General features: G+C 47.9%; 1 protein-coding gene across 2 annotated transcripts in view; it reads right to left on the bottom strand.

The window, feature by feature from the left end:
* Window positions 1-17770, bottom strand: part of LOC147701861 (uncharacterized) — a 750024-nt gene that overhangs the window by 271554 nt on the left and 460700 nt on the right. For both annotated transcript variants that reach the window (XM_086930494.1, XM_086930495.1), the window contains exon 16: window positions 15628-15854. In XM_086930494.1, coding sequence (XP_086786620.1) covers window positions 15628-15854 — 227 coding nt within the window. The remainder of the gene's footprint in view (window positions 1-15627; window positions 15855-17770) is intronic.

The following is a 17770-nucleotide window of genomic DNA, read 5'->3' as shown; positions in this document are numbered from 1 at the left end:
GACCGAATCTCACTCAGATTCTTATTTTTGATTGCAGCTCCTAGTTTGGATCTTGCTATCCTGCAATCTTGGTTATACCACTTTGCTGTTTTAAATGGACAAGCCCTGTTGTTTCGTGCGGGTTTTAAGAAAAAGTTTTTGACTTCTTCAAAAAGAGTCATATGAACTTTATTAACATCTTCTTGTCCTTGTGCGTGAGCAGTGATATTTTCCAATGCCAGGATGGCCTTGTCTGCCGCTGCTCCTATCTTTTCCAGGGCCTGCTGGTCCGTTTTAACACCAGACCATCTTAACCTACGCATATTATTGGATTGCGTGATCGTTGGCGGCACAAGTAAGTTACCATGAATTGGAGTGGTTACATTAGATGTCCACCAGTTATGCGAGACGCATAGCGGGTCGTGGTCACTTTCTATCCTGGCAGTAACTACCATATCGCTAAGAGATGGCCATAGTGATGTACTACAGATGACGTAGTCAATACGGCTTTTGCTTCGCCCGTTATTAAACGTCATGGCGGGAACACGGTATGATTGGGTTCGGCCGTTCAGGGCTCGTAACCCATGCTCCAAGCACATGGCATTTAGGCCTAAGATGTCAGCCGTCCACCGAGTTATCGGGGGGGACTCAAGTGTAGGAATGTCCCAGAGCTTATCTTCCTCCGACCCCAGAGGAGAATCACCAGTGATAAGAGGTTCAAATGTTCGATTCAAATCACCTGCAATTAAGATGTTTTTTCCCGCAGATTCGGTCTCAAGAATTGTAGAAAGGCTCATAAGAACCTCGGATCTACCTTTGCTACCACCTCTGGCATAGATATTATATATATCCATGGAGAGGGGTAAATCACTGGTCAGTCTTATAAGCTGAATATCTTTTTGGTCAAGTTCCACACATTTTACAGCAATTTTTAAAGACTGCCTAACCCATATAGTAAGGCCCCCCATAGGCCGCCCTTTAGGGCCCTTGATAGCAGGAACATGAAAGTTTACATACCCCAATGCAAAAGTAGGCTCACACGCCCAAGTCTCTTGGAAAATACAGAGGTCATACCCATTTATAAAATCAAACCAATCTGCGCTATCCATTTTAGAAGATATACCAGCCACATTCCATGACAAAAGATTCCCTAAACTAGGTGTCATAGGAATACCGGCGCTTGTAGAATGCGTGTTTATCACCTTACCCCCTGTAACCTGGTCTATAGTTGTTACATTAGATACCCCAGGTAGATCGACAAACAAAAGCTCCAGAGGGCTAGTTGTTGAAAAATTACAAGCTAAATCTGGTGAACTTTTAGCACAGACAGGCACGGTCTCAGTATTACAGGTAGATGGTTGTCAGTCGCAATCGCTTAAGTTAGATAATGAAGAGAAACGATTTTCCAACCCCAGACCCCAGTCCACTGAAGCAACATCCTTCCTACCCCTCTTATTCACAATGTTCCATTTGGTTCTTAAAATACTTGAGTTTGGTCCGCTTCCCTTTCTCGGATAGAAGAAGTCCAAAGTCAATGGAACAATTGAAGTCGTTCGCCTTTGGGGTGGTAAGATGTTTGGTAGGATGTTAGGCAAGACCCCAGGATCAGAGAAGTGAAGGACGACACACTCCCCTTTAAACTTTTTCACCCTATCCCCGATCCACTGTACCCTTCTCGCTTTGACGAGCTCTTCAGACAGTTGCTGCTTTCCCCAAGGAGTAATTACCATGTTGGTGGTTAACCATGATAAAGATTTATTTCTTGGAGAAGATGTTGTTTCCCGCTCGCCTTGAGCCAAAGGAGGAACATTGGCAAGGACAAGTACCAGTGGGGAAGCTTCAACCACAAGTTCGAAAGTCCCCTTTTCAATGAACGGGTCTTCAGCAGCAGGAGCAGGGATTGAGGTTATGTGAGAATCATCTGGTAGAGTGTTATTACTTGCCATTACGGGGTTTGGTACAGGGACAGGGATGAGACCACTAACAGCTGTAATTACTGATTTGTTTACCGATTCCTCTATCTTAGCAGAGACGTTTTCCGGGAGTTTCTCTACCTCACATATAGATTTTTGTAGTAGACCTTCCAGACGGTTGACCTCAGAGGTTAGCTTGTCTATTTTGCTAACCAGGGGTTTGACCACACCTTTAATTTTTGTGTCCATCAGAGCCAATAGTTTGTTAAATTGGGCATTGGAAAGTGTAATGTAAGCTTCACTAGTCAGATCATGCTCTTCATCCTCAGAGTGTTTCCTCGGGGGGTTTGCTACTCTATTCTTGGCTGACCTGAGACATTCCCGTTTACCCGGAACGGGTGCTGGAGGAGAAGTAGAATGATCCTGACTGATAATTGTATCAGCCAATACCTCGTTGACACTCAGGTCTTCAACTCCAGCAACGGTACCACTTGGCTGTATAGTGATAGTATCTGGAAACAAGTCAGGTATAGCACTATTAGTGCTATTGTTGATTAGAAGGCCAAAGGGGTCATCAGCCTCGATGTCAATGAATGGGGATTGAGCAGATGAGTCTATTCCCAAAGAGGCTCTTCTATCGATGTTAATTTTTTCTACTACTTGCACCAGATAATTTTCGATAGAATTACTCGGAGTGGTTAACTTTTTTGGAGGCATAGTGCAATTTGTGAACAACCAAAGACAATGTGACTTACGTAGCAGTCTGCACAGCTGTTGTCAATACGCACCAACGTCAGTTCCAGGGCAGCGAGCCAAAGGACCAGGCCCAACCCAACCTTGTCCGACCTCGGACGGCCACAGACGGCCCGCCCTTTGCTCGGGCTTCGCTCGGCGTCCCGCTCGCGTCCCGCCTGATAGAGCCTTAGATCAGAGAGCGTTGCAGGCGGGGGGCGAGGCTGGTTGGTGGGCGCGTCCACTCGCGCAGCTGCGAGAGCAGGGACTCCTGGACCTTCGAGTCCCTGCTACAGCGCCAACGCCGGTTTGATGATACTCTCAGCGCCTCCAGAAGCCCAGCGCCTACACGGTGTTCACACCCTCCTTTTCCGCGAAGCGGCACCCGCGGAGCGGGTGCGGCGAGGGGCTGAGGTGAAATGCAGAAAACAGTCCCTGGGTCAGCGGGACATGCAAACGGCTCCCAACCGGCAGCAACTCACTTCTGCTCACAGGTAGGGTCCCGGGGAGCGGTAGAAGCACGCGCCTTTTCTGGCTGGTCAGGCGGGGGGCGTGGCTGGTTGGTGGGCGCGTCCACTCGCGCAGCTGCGAGAGCAGGGACTCCTGGACCTTCGAGTCCCTGCTACAGCGCCAACGCCGGTTTGACGATACTCTCAGCGCCTCCAGAAGCCCAGCGCTTACACGGTGTTCACACCCTCCTTTTCCGCGAAGCGGCACCCGCGGAGCGGGTGCGGCGAGGGGCTGAGGTGAAATGCAGAAAACAGTCCCTGGGTCAGCGGGACATGTAAACGGCTCCCAACAGGCAGCAACTCACTTCTGCTCACAGGTAGGGTCCCGGGGAGCGGTAGAAGCACGCGCCTTTTCTGGCTGGTCAGGCGGGGGGCGTGGCTCGTTGGTGGGCGCGTCCACTCGCGCAGCTGCGAGAGCAGGGACTCCTGGACCTTCGAGTCCCTGCTACAGCGCCAACGCCGGTTTGATGATACTCTCAGCGCCTCCAGAAGCCCAGCGCCTACACGGTGTTCACACCCTGCTTTTCCGCGAAGCGGCACCCGCGGAGCGGGTGCGGCGAGGGGCTGAGGTGAAATGCAGAAAACAGTCCCTGGGTCAGCGGGACATGCAAACGGCTCCCAACAGGCAGCAACTCACTTCTGCTCACAGGTAGGGTCCCGGGGAGCGGTAGAAGCACGCGCCTTTTCTGGCTGGTCAGGCGGGGGGCGTGGCTGGTTGGTGGGCGCGTCCACTCGCGCAGCTGCGAGAGCAGGGACTCCTGGACCTTCGAGTCCCTGCTACAGCGCCAACGCCGGTTTGATGATACTCTCAGCGCCTCCAGAAGCCCAGCGCCTACACGGTGTTCACACCCTCCTTTTCCGCGAAGCGGCACCCGCAGAGCGGGTGCGGCGAGGGGCTGAGGTGAAATGCAGAAAACAGTCCCTGGGTCAGCGGGACATGCAAACGGCTCCCAACAGGCAGCAACTCACTTCTGCTCACAGGTAGGGTCCCGGGGAGCGGTAGAAGCACGCGCCTTTTCTGGCTGGTCAGGCGGGGGGCGTGGCTGGTTGGTGGGCGCGTCCACTCGCGCAGCTGCGAGAGCAGGGACTCCTGGACCTTCGAGTCCCTGCTACAGCGCCAACGCCGGTTTGATGATACTCTCAGCGCCTCCAGAAGCCCAGCGCCTACACGGTGTTCACACCCTCCTTTTCCGCGAAGCGGCACCCGCGGAGCGGGTGCGGCGAGGGGCTGAGGTGAAATGCAGAAAACAGTCCCTGGGTCAGCGGGACATGCAAACGGCTCCCAACAGGCAGCAACTCACTTCTGCTCACAGGTAGGGTCCCAGGGAGCGGTAGAAGCACGCGCCTTTTCTGGCTGGTCAGGCGGGGGGCGTGGCTGGTTGGTGGGCGCGTCCACTCGCGCAGCTGCGAGAGCAGGGACTCCTGGACCTTCGAGTCCCTGCTACAGCGCCAACGCCGGTTTGATGATACTCTCAGCGCCTCCAGAAGCCCAGTGCCTACACGGTGTTCACACCCTCCTTTTCCGCGAAGCGGCACCCGCAGAGCGGGTGCGGCGAGGGGCTGAGGTGAAATGCAGAAAACAGTCCCTGGGTCAGCGGGACATGCAAACGGCTCCCAACAGGCAGCAACTCACTTCTGCTCACAGGTAGGGTCCCGGGGAGCGGTAGAAGCACGCGCCTTTTCTGGCTGGTCAGGCGGGGGGCGTGGCTGGTTGGTGGGCGCGTCCACTCGCGCAGCTGCGAGAGCAGGGACTCCTGGACCTTCGAGTCCCTGCTACAGCGCCAACGCCGGTTTGATGATACTCTCAGCGCCTCCAGAAGCCCAGCGCCTACACGGTGTTCACACCCTCCTTTTCCACGAAGCGGCACCCGCGGAGCGGGTGCGGCGAGGGGCTGAGGTGAAATGCAGAAAACAGTCCCTGGGTCAGCAGGACATGCAAACGGCTCCCAACAGGCAGCAACTCACTTCTGCTCACAGGTAGGGTCCCCTGCACTCACAAACTGCTCACCCTATGTAATGCGAAAAGACCTAGCTCTGCTCTTTGGCCTGTGTTGTAATCGTACAGTAGGTTGTGAGTAGTTGCGCTTGATTGGTTGGGGCGTCCCCGCCTTGCTGCTCCCCTCACAGAGGGACGGGTGCCTCCATGAAGCTCCCAAGACACGTGTTCAGCTGTTCTTTGTTTTAGCTCCTGTGTGTCAGTGCACCGTGTAAGCGCACAAGCATAACCTGCTCTCTCTGGAACACTCACACTGCTGAGTCGCTCTCACTCTTGCTGTCACTCTCACTCAGGGGCTGAGGTGAAATGCAGAAAACAGTCCCTGGGTCAGCGGGACATGCAAACGGCTCCCAACAGGCAGCAACTCACTTCTGCTCACAGGTAGGGTCCCAGGGAGCGGTAGAAGCACGCGCCTTTTCTGGCTGGTCAGGCGGGGGGCGTGGCTGGTTGGTGGGCGCGTCCACTCGCGCAGCTGCGAGAGCAGGGACTCCTGGACCTTCGAGTCCCTGCTACAGCGCCAACGCCGGTTTGATGATACTCTCAGCGCCTCCAGAAGCCCAGTGCCTACACGGTGTTCACACCCTCCTTTTCCGCGAAGCGGCACCCGCAGAGCGGGTGCGGCGAGGGGCTGAGGTGAAATGCAGAAAGCAGTCCCTGGGTCAGCGGGACATGCAAACGGCTCCCAACAGGCAGCAACTCACTTCTGCTCACAGGTAGGGTCCCGGGGAGCGGTAGAAGCACGCGCCTTTTCTGGCTGGTCAGGCGGGGGGCGTGGCTGGTTGGTGGGCGCGTCCACTCGCGCAGCTGCGAGAGCAGGGACTCCTGGACCTTCGAGTCCCTGCTACAGCGCCAACGCCGGTTTGATGATACTCTCAGCGCCTCCAGAAGCCCAGCGCCTACACGGTGTTCACACCCTCCTTTTCCACGAAGCGGCACCCGCGGAGCGGGTGCGGCGAGGGGCTGAGGTGAAATGCAGAAAACAGTCCCTGGGTCAGCGGGACATGCAAACGGCTCCCAACAGGCAGCAACTCACTTCTGCTCACAGGTAGGGTCCCCTGCACTCACAAACTGCTCACCCTATGTAATGCGAAAAGACCTAGCTCTGCTCTTTGGCCTGTGTTGTAATCGTACAGTAGGTTGTGAGTAGTTGCGCTTGATTGGTTGGGGCGTCCCCGCCTTGCTGCTCCCCTCACAGAGGGACGGGTGCCTCCATGAAGCTCCCAAGACACGTGTGTCAGTGCACCGTGTAAGCGCACAAGCATAACCTGCTCTCTCTGGAACACTCACACTGCTGAGTCGCTCTCACTCTTGCTGTCACTCTCACTCTTGCTGTCACTCTCACTCTTGCTGTCACTCTCACTCTTGCTGTCACTCTCACTCTGCTGTCACTCTCACTCTGATTAAGGTCAGTGGTAGCTGAACCTTCTAAAGGAGGTGGAAGGGAAAGGGGGGTCATCCGAGTTTCATCACTGGGGTTCGACACCATCAATGGAAACTGAAGGTCAATGAAGGATAAGCATACCATTATTAATATGAATTGAGCATACATAAGACTCGTGGCATAATCAATAGGTGCTGAGCTTAATAAAGGTGAACGTGGGTGTGCTCGTCTTCAACAATAAGAATCTCGAGGTCACGTAAAGGAAACACCCCCCCCCCCCCAAAAAACAGATCCAAGGGGGTCTCCCTTAGCCAGGTCGAAGGCACAGAGCCTTCGTACCGGCAACCAAAGGGCTCTGCAAAGCAGACTGGGAAATTGCGAGTGATACTTGTTTTTAAAACGTAGAGAGAGCACCGAGGGAGGGTCCTCTGCTAACTTGTCAGGCAGATTAGATCATAGTGTGGATTCTCAGAGCAGATGGCGCTTTAAAGAGACAGGGAGGGGGAGGATGCAGGAGACTGTCAGCATCTGACTGGGGGAAGAGGGGAAGCAGGGGAGAGGCGCAGACGAGAGGAGACGGACGGAGGGAGGGAGGAGTCAGAAACAACAGAAGGGAGGGGATAAGGAGAACCAGAAAAAAAAAGCATCACACTGGCCCAGGAAGCAGCCTCGCATCTCCGAAGGATGCGCACGACCCCCCGGGCTCTTCTGGCCTCCAGTGACCGCAGCGGGGGCTGGGGTCCTGCAACAACCGAGCTGCGGGAGGCCGGGGGAGCGGACTGTTCCTGACGGCACTGCGAGAGGCGCAGCTCCGTGGGGTGAGGAGAGACAGCATCCCCGCTCGGAAAGGCAGGACCTGAGCACCCCACAGCAGCGAGACCAGGGGCATCTCGGCAAGAGGAACCGAGGGGGCGCCCTGGCATCCGAACCTAGGGGAGAAAGGCACTGGTCGCAGGCAGCGGAGCTCGGAGGGAACGGGGCACGGGGTTTCACGGCATCGGAGCCTGGAAGGAAAGCCGGGGTCCCACAGCATCAGATCTCTGAAGGACGGGCAGACAGAGCGCCAAAGCATCCGAGCACGGCGCAGAAACCACAGCGTTAAAGCCACAGAGACTGTTGGGACAGAAGCACAGAGGTCCACAGAGCCTGGGGCAGAAAGTCTGAGCTTGTCAGCACCGGAGTTTACATAGGCAGCAAGAGAGAGTCTGGAGAGACAGAAGGACATAGCGCCTAAGCGTCAGAGCCTGGAGAGGCAGAAATACTACGCTCAAAACGTCAGAGCGCAGAGAGGTAAAAATACTGCTCTCCAGACTTCAGAGCCCAGAGAGGCAGAAAGACAGAGCTCGTAAGCATCAGAGCCTGGAGAGGCAGAAAGCCTTGTTACTAGCAAACAGAGGGCTCTGCCAAGCAGACTGGGAAATTGCGAGTGATACTTCTTTTGAAAAATAATCCAACCCCCGAAAACGTAAAGAGAGCGAGTTGTCTTGTGGAAGTGTGGGGGGGAGGGGAGGTGAGGGGGTGGCACCAAGGGAGGGGGCCTCTGCTAACTCACCGCACCTCACAGCAAACTACAAAAAAAAAACCCTGCGAGTGGTGAGCTCGCACGCCACTGCAAGCATATGTTTTGAATTATCGCAGCTGTCAAGCTGCGATAATTCTAAACATATGGCCTCTGGTGCGAGTAACAGACAGCAATAGGCCATAGACGGAGCTACGTGACCGCCTATGGCATATTGCGTGTTCTGTTAAAAAACAGCACGCACGCAAAGGCCAATGAAAATGGACCTTGGAAATCCACACACACGAGCTATGTGGAATTTCAAGGTCCATTTTCAAAACGCCGGGAATAGGACTCTTGCTGCGCCACACTGCATGCACAGTGTACGCAGAGCTTGAGCCCTACAAACTCAAAACACTTCGAAAAAACATCAAATAAAGTTAGTAAAAAAATTGGCTAATGGGTAGCCTTTTCCCAATGTGGGCTGACTGGCGTGCAAAGAAAAGAACGGACTTCAGCATGCTGGGGTGCTGCCTATATAGGCACCGCAGATGCCACTTTCAGCACGGACGACGCCACTTGGAGGCAAACATTGCCACCCTACTGGCTTGCAGGGGCACAGCTCAAGAAAAATTCCCGGATTCAGTCCCACGCCTGGGGATAATTTTCTAACAGATGTAATCGTCAGGGACCGCCACTCACTGGGAGATACATGGAACAAGGAGCAACTGAAATAGAGTAGCCAATGCAAACAATAACATGAGATACCAAAGGTAACAAGAGCCAACCCTGCTTTGAGTAGCAGCCAAAGACTGCAGTGTATATGTAAGGGTAATGAAGAGACAAAGGAGGAAGGCTTGGCCCTTGAGGTGTGTGGCTACAGTTCACTTTCACTGGATCCAGCCTAGTTCTCTTCAAACTGAAGTGGGGTTCGTTGCTTTCTCTGCATTTTGTGTAACATGCCGGTGTGCTGCATGTTAGGAAACGTGATGTGAGCTGTGACTAAGGCGTAAAGGTGACAGTTTCCAAAAATGATAAGTATCCAACAAGTGTCAGGGCAGAACACTGGCAAAATAATTCACATGGACATTTATGCAGGATCAACATGTCTATAGTTTACAGATCACAGGTCTGAATCATCATAAAATAGCACAGATGGTGAATTAATCTGCTACAGACATCTTAGAGGTAAACTGCATGCCAAATATTAATTTGCTAAAAGGAAGACAAGTAGGTGTTGTTTGTTGCAGAGATCCAGGAAAAACCGGATGGTCACAAGTGCCATTCCTAATAAAATAGCTGAGTGGGCTATATGCCTACTGAGAACTGCTGCAGGTAAAGTGAAACACTATGTTTGAATCTTTGCACAGCTTTATCAAATCTTTTTCTCTTCTTCTTTGGTTGATGAAAATGATATTATTAAATGCAACTGTAAATAACACCAATTAAGTGACAAAAACAATCCTGTATATAGTTATTATCAGTGTGATTATAGCATAACTTACATAGAGAGCTTGCAAAAGTAGAACCGTTATTAATTTGCTAAAAGGGAGCCAAGTAGGTGTTTCTGTTTGTTGCAGAGATCCAGGAAAAACCGGATGGTCACAAGTGCCATTCCTAGTAAAATAGCTGAGTGGGTTATGTTCCTACTGAGAACTGCTGCAGGTAAAGTGAAACACCAAGTTTAAATCTTTGCACACCTTTATCAAATCTTTTTCTCTTCTTCTTTGGTTGATAAAAATTATATTATTAAATGCAACTGTAAATAACACCAATTAAGTGGCAAAAACAATCCTGTATATAGTTGTTACCAGTGTGATTATAGCATAACTTACATAGAAAGCTTGCCAAAGTAGAACAGTTGCACATCGCAGTTTATCTCTTGGGGAGCGAAACTCCAAATATATCACTGTTTCCCCAATGGTCTTCTGAATGTGGTGGAAAGGTGTGTCAGTATCCGGCTGGGCTGTGTGCTACATCTGCTCCATCGCTGGTGCCTCAAGATCCGTATTTGATGTGAAGGCCTATGTAGCTATCATTTCACCAACCTCAAAGCGCAGCATTTTGGCCGTGTAGCCACGATCAAAACATAGCACCCCATTACCCAATATTGGATGAACTTCTTTCTAGAAATAATCTATTCATTGTAAGGTGTGATTCATCAGAACAGACTACTACTAATTTATAGACACAGGCATTATGTTGAGGACGAAATTTCAAGGATCAACTATGATGTATAATGTCTGTGCAGCAGGCTAGGAAGAATTAAGCACTATTGTTGTGTGATGTGGATTTGGAGGGTAGCTTTTAAAATCATCATTAGGGGAGGAATATCAAAAGGTTTCATTCACAACAGGAGCATCTCCTGTACATCCCTGCCTAGTAACCACTGGCAGCCTATCAAAGAGGTGGTTTCCTTCTACTGATCAGTGATGAAGCACTCAATGCTCATTAAGGGGTTCACTTATTGCAAAATGGGAAGGGACCAAGCAGTGGAAATCTGAAGGAAATGTAACATCTGGAAGCCTATAAGAGATGTTTGTTTCAAGAATAAAGGGTCAGTAAAGAGCTGGGAGAAAAATTAACAGAATGATAACTATCAGATCTGTGCTATGCTGTAGACCTCGCCGAAACAATGGAGCTAGGGTAAGTTTCCTTTCCCCACATGGCCTCTTTTTACCCTTAAATGTCATTCACTGCTAATAACTAAAGTAGAAAGGTGATATGTGAGAGAAGAGGTTGCTCAGAAAACCTGTGGAAGAAATGGGACCCTGAAGAAACGTGTATAGAGCAAAGTGAAATAGTATGCATCCTTATTAAAATACCTTACCCACAATAAAGAGGTCGGGGGAAGAGGGGTAAGAAGACTTCCTTTGAAAATGGGAAATCGCAAGTAAAATAAAAAAGTTAATTTTGTTGTAACAATGAAAACCAATCAAAATAATTTATGGAAAAAAAGAAAGCCTAAGTTTCCTAAGAGAAAATTCTAGAAGGTAAGTAGGAGAACCCCCCTTAAATAAAGCAGAAAGAGAGGAGGTCTCTGGAATCTAAGGAAAGCATTGGACTTCCAGGGAGGGGGTGAGGACAGAAAGGTAGCATGAGGCAGGCTGATGCACTCAAACAAGGACCTCTTGACTCTCATCCTCCTCGCATGTGTAAGGTGCCAGTCTAGCTAGTGTCTGAACCAGCACCAGACTAGGGCTCACTCGCAGGGGGGTAGCTACCATTGGTGTAGCAGGTGCAGGTACACCAGGGCACAGGATCCTTAGGGGCCTATTGCATCCTGATCATTGCTGTACTTTACTATGCTAATAGCAGTGAAGGGAGGCATTTTCCTTGCTTGCATCAAGGCCCATGGCATTCTTTCTACACTACTGTTCGTCTGGTGCTTGTTTGCTTTTGGGCGCTTGAGAGGGGTGTGGGGCTTGAGCTACTGTTCAAAATGTGGGCTTCTTTTGCTCCAACAAGAGTAGGTGGAATCTGAGCCTTATAAAGATTGTGCAAGTTTTTGCTCAGGTTTTCAGCATGAATTACTCTTCATGTCCTTCCTCATTCATGGTGCGTATTTGTTCAGCAGTAGGGAGAAACGTTCCTGGCTGCTGCTCACATCACCTATTCTGCCATTTTGCCATGTTTAATTATTTTAAGCGATCTCTGCCTGAAACTCTTTTACATACCATACTAATTCACCACTAATCCTTTATTGGTTCCAAAGTGGTGTGCTACTCACCGAAAAAGCACATCAACACCCAACAGGGGTAGCAAGCGCTATATAAAGTCAAACCTTTTTCCCTTCTCTGTCCCTCCACTATCCTTCCCAATCCAAATAACTGACTAACATATCCACCACTCAAATTACTTTGATATTTTCACTATACTAATTCACCACTAATCATTACTGGGTTCCTAAGTACGTCATACTTGCCGAAAAAGCGCTTAGACGCCCCGTCAGGGGTAGTAGGCGCTATAAATGCAAATACAATACAATATGGATTACTTATCTTTGTCGGATTCTGCCCTCCCCCCTTTTTCATATACACACAGCGAGTATCCGGTTTAGCCTCAATTCAGGCTGTAGCTGCCTACACATTTTAGTCTTTGTTACAATTATAATGTGCACGTCCCGTTCATGTTACACACACAGTCATCCATCACATGGCCATTCGCTGCGTCCCATAACACGTTATCCACACCTCTGGCCATGACACGTGACACAAAAGCACTTCTCACATAAGCCCAAAAACAACATCCTTTCAATTACATACTCTATATGGTGCAGCTTGCTCTCCCGTGTGGGTAAACGCCCGTAAGCAAGCGTTTTACAAATATGCTGCAGTACAACACGACATGAAAACATTTTTTTAAATGTGTTTTATTTTCGTTCAAACCTTAGATGTAGATTGACAGCAGAAAAAAGGTGACCATTTTGCCAGTCCTGAGGCAGTAATAGAGTCGTATGAACACAATAGCTCTGTGCCTCTGCCTGAGCAAGCCATAATTTAATCAATAAAGGTTCATGTCCTCTGTTTACCAACCGCACAGAGAGCGCTGAAGTACACGGAAGGGAGGGCGGCAGCCATTCTAATTGTAATGTGGCAGATTCTATGACGTCAGTTCAAGGAAACTCCACAGGGTTACAAGGTCGAAACAGAAGACTGCATAATTTATCAGATCAAGCAAATCATGTTGAGAGCACAGAGTTAAGTGAAGCATTAGCCCGAGATTACTGTCTTTCATGAATAAAGGTTAATATCAATGTTTACCCAGTTGCACTGTGGCTGGCATGCGATGTGTAAACTCTGCGCATTTTAAGAATTCCCTTCTGACAAGTCTTGGTTTTTAATCGTTAGAGTTAATGCAATACTCAAACAACGAGGTTTTAATGCAGTGCACGAAACCATTACGCTACTCACTGACATAATCACTGCTCCAGATTTAAAAGGTGGGTGTGTCTGCCGCTTGCCGGTTCAGGACATGCCCGCCTTCGATCGGAAGCGCCAGCTCCAGAAGGAGGGGTTTCACGCGGATAGGAGGAGGTTCCCCCGAAGCCGCGATAAAAAAAAAGCAGCACTGAAAGCGATCGCAAAAAAAAAAAAAGCTGGCGAGTGGTGCACGCTTGAGCGCCACTGCCAGCATATATCTTCTATTACCGCGGCCGTGACGGCCACGATAATTGAAGATATATGGCCTATGGTGCGCGTAACAGACACCAATAGGCCATGGGTGGAGCAACGCGACCGCCCATGGCCTATTGCGTGTTCTGTTTTAAAAACACGCACGCCGTGGCCACTGATAATGGACCTAGGAAACAACAGGCACGATCTGCCTGGAATTCCTATGCCCATTTTCAAAACGCCTGGAAAAGGACTCTGGGCTACGCCCACACTGCTTACGCAGTGTCAGCTAGGCCTGAGACCTAAAAAGGCTTATTGTGTTTGAATACTGATGGAGCAAGGATTTGCACGTAAGCAACTTGCTCGACTATAATCCTCTCATATAACATTGTAATAAATTACTAACATTGTTTGTAGTACTAATTTTACACAACATTTTACATTTACTAGTAAGGGGGGAAGCTTGCCTATGTGTTTTACTAACAATTAGCCCGAGTGCTAACACGGGAAAATGAACTGCGCATGCGTCAACTGCATGACGTCTTAATGCTTGGAGGGAAAGCTTTGCTTCTGCGCAATGACAATCAAAATGGTCGCTTAAGAACTCACATGCTAAGCATCTGCTTTGCCTGAAACTAAACCACGTTATATACTAAGTGCTAATGCATAAACAGTTTTTTTAATTAAATTGGCATAGAGTAGAGGTATGTGGTATACAGTCAAATCATTTTATTTGAATCAAAAATCTTGTCTTTTTGACTTCTCTATTAGTTCGTATTTGAGCATTAAAGAGAGCTAAGGGCTGACGCTCATGTGACACCCATCCGCACGTGCGTTAGAGACAACTCCGGAGTTATTATCTCAGGTCTTGGAACCCGATCAAGGACACCCTTTTCATATATCCTGGGAACCAGCTGAACATCCGGAAGACTCAATGGACAACTGTACAAAACTGAATACATTGTTGATAATGCATTATGAACATGGGAGGGAAATAAAGCTTGAAAAAAACAAATTAATGGGCGGGAACATAAGACAGAGGTCTTAAGAAAAAGTATTAAACTTGGCATGGTGTAATGATCATCCCCTCGGTCTGTCCAATCAGACCTAGGAGTTTCATAAGGTTGAAACATTTAGTGGTGGTACATGCCATTAAGAAAGTATAATTTGGATAGCTAATCAGATTAGAGAGCTCAATCGCTGCCAGAACGCTGAGAGATAGAGATGCTGTCCGATTGCAGAATGAGATACTCAAAGAAGCAGACTTAGAATTTTCAAGCAAAATAAAATTAGAAAGAAGATCACGGAAGAATGGAGGAGGTAATAGAATTATAAAATAGAGCGTGAAAGAATCGAGGAGGAAATTAGAATCAGAGAGGGGTGAGACACAGGCGTCAAATCCAGAAGAGGCTACCTGTCCTGTCCTAATCCTGTCCTGAACGTGTCACCTGCCTTTCCCAAGGGGCCCACAACTCTTGGCCAAAGGGGTCTGATTTTACACCATCCCAGGTAACTATGAATCTGTGTATTGTGTCAATGTGCCTTTTCTCTCTGTCCTCTTTTCCTGAGGTACTTGTCAAAGAAATGATAGTTAATCTACATAAGTTGAATCTTACCTCTTCAGAATGATGGAGTTAACACTGTAATTTGTTTTTGATTTATATGGTAAAAAATTCAGATAAACCTTTAAAACTTATCTGAGTCTGTAGTTATTTTAAATTAATAAAACAGGTAAACTTTTATTGGTCATAATTGCCAAATATAATTAACTAAAATGGATCCATTTGTAAAGATAGGGCTTAGTATTAAATAAGTTCAAGACTGAGAGGAAAAACGGACATATAGAATTAGCCCTAAAATTGATCCCCAGCGGGGTTTCATCAACCTGATAACGAGTGAGTGTGGTTTAAAGGCCTGAATGGGTATTTAGCGAATTTCGTCTGCAGGTTGGTATGACCACTGGATCAATACATCTACAAAGGTAATACATAACAGCCACAGCTGCAATGCCCCCTAGAACAAAGGGAATAATGTTAGTTATTAGTCTCCCAGTGCTGCATGATTCATGATTCAAACATCTTTAAATATATTTTTGATATTATGGGTTCTCAAAATACACATATTTTCATCTCATGTACACACGGGCATACACATATTAATTCAACCAAGCAAATGTTTCTAATTTGGTGTGCTGGGCTACACACAGGAGAGCTACTCACAGGTAGTTGGAGAGCTATCATACCATGAGCTACTAGCTAGAGAAGCCTGGTTAAAAGGAATACATTAATGTGTCTTTTCCGGACCAGCAACCAGGATGGAGTTACCATAATTGATTACACAATGTACAGTATATCCCTATGGCTTACTTTCCATGATTAATATCAAACTGACTACTCTGTAAGGGTTAGCCCCAACCAGTTCCACTCTATCTCAGTGCCTCGTGAGGGATGTATAAAGTGCATCAAAAGGGAAATGGACAACTCCAACAATATAAAAAAAGTTTACCTGGCACCGCTCATGCAGCCCAAACGCACACCTTTGTATTTTAGGGACCTGGCAATCTCAGGCCCAAGAGGGTACTGGTTGATTTCATGTTCACTGAAGGCAGTGGAACAGCGAATGACAAAAACCACATTCCGCTCCTTGGACCAGTTGTCCAAGAAGGACATGAAGTCCTGCCAGCTATGGAACTCACTCCTGTCGAGACGTTCCTCGTCAGCTCCCATGCATACCTGAAAAGGAATCACATATATGTTGAAAGGACCAGTGGAAATGGGAACTCATCAAGTCCCATATGTCACAGCACCAAGCACAGAGTGGAGGTGAAGAACACATAAGATCTCTAACATACAAAGAAAGGGTTTGAATATTCCACTAGACCATACAGTAGCAGGGCTGAATTCAGAAGAAACATGAAGTACTGTATTGACTTGGTAAGTGTATTTGTAAGGCCCAGCCCAAGGCGCATGTGTGAAAGAGCAACATACACAGTAAGGGGAAAGTGAAACAGTTGAAAGAAGCATGTATTGACAAGTAATCAATTTAACAGACAGCACACATGCAAATCTTTGAGTAGTTTACATAAACACTAGAGAAGTGGTTAATTTGTAAAAAATAAGTGCCGGGTCCCTCGTCAGGAGCCCGCTAGCAGCAGCCCATTTATACTGTTAGCGCAGCCGAAAACAGAACAAACTACTAACCATGAAAGTGGGGATATGATGTGGCATTACGCCCAGAGCTGCAGACTTAGAAGCTGGGGAACCGGGTGCGAGTCTGGTGTCGGCTCAACATCTTTTGATTTTGGGCAAATCACTTAATCGCCCGTAAATTATTGGTGCTCATGACAAGCACCGTGCTGAGCACCAAAAACTACCAGCTCAAATTAAGCACTGCACCAAAATCATATTAGTGATGAAACAAATAGCTAATCACTGAAAAGTAAAATGCCAAATTCTTCCAGGAAAGTTCCTCAATAGGCAGAGTGGGGCCCAGAATATTTGGCAGAAGCTAAGATTCATTCAATTATTCAATGCAACACTTTCTGATTATCTTTGTTAGAGTTCCGCAGTCAAATAGTGAAGAAGGATGTTCCTGTACAAACTACCTGTATAAATACGCCTTAAAGTGTTTATTAAGTGTAAATCATCTTGTTTAATTCGTTTAGAGAGATTAAAAAGATGATTGGATAGCAAATGTAATACATAATATGAAAAATGCCACCTACCCTGTAATCATCTATTTGTGGCATGGAGTGCTGTAGATTCACATGCTGTACATACTTGCACCATCTAGTGGTGGGTTCAGACTTGTACAACTTGTTTTCCTTCTTAGGAAGTCTTTTTGAGTCACAGGACCTAGTGGCTCCAACTTTTAGTGGTAATACACATGGGCATCAGCTCCATCCTTAGATAGTTTTTTCCTGCACAAGGGGTAAGATTGGAGATGGAACAAAGGGACACAGTAAAGATGAACTAGCATAGCAAAGTATTAAAGATATGAAAGGAAAGAATATCTAAAAAATCTACAGGCGATAGGGAAAGAGGGCGGCGGCAGGTGAATCTATAGCACTACATGCCACGAACAGATGCTTACAGGGTAAGTGACATTTGCAGTATGTGGCATGTCTATATATAGATGTACACGCTGTGCATAGACTGTAAAGCAGTCCTCCAAAAGTGGTGGCCTAGCCTTAGGATGTTGCAGGAAACTGTGAAAGAGTACGTAGGACATCCTGGGCATCCTTAGCTTGCTGTTTGGCCAGGACATAACACAAATTAGTATCTGGTAAAGGTATGAGGGGAGGACCAAATAGCTGCTTTACAGATGTCAGCTAATGGTTTATGTTACCTATGAAAGCCAGAGATGCCCCTTTCTTTCGAGTGGAATGAGGTTTTCTAGGGACGAGCAGGGTTCTTTTAGCATTAGTATAGCAAGTCTGTATGCAATTGACCAGCCAATGTGCAACACCTGTCTTGGAAATGGCATGCCCATGTGTTGCCTTGGAATGGTACAAAAAAAGCTGTTGTGACTTATAGAATGGTTGTGTCCAGTCAATATAGTACATTAGTGCTCTCTTGAAATCTAAAGTGTGCAGAGTGCATTCCGCTACAGTCTCTGGCTCCGGAATGAAGACTGGGAGCTTGACTGT

The sequence above is a fragment of the Lissotriton vulgaris genome, chromosome 7 (genome assembly GCF_964263255.1).
Source record: "Lissotriton vulgaris chromosome 7, aLisVul1.2, whole genome shotgun sequence".
NCBI classification, from domain to species: domain Eukaryota; kingdom Metazoa; phylum Chordata; class Amphibia; order Caudata; family Salamandridae; genus Lissotriton; species Lissotriton vulgaris.
This window is presented reverse-complemented; position numbering and strand designations above follow the sequence as displayed.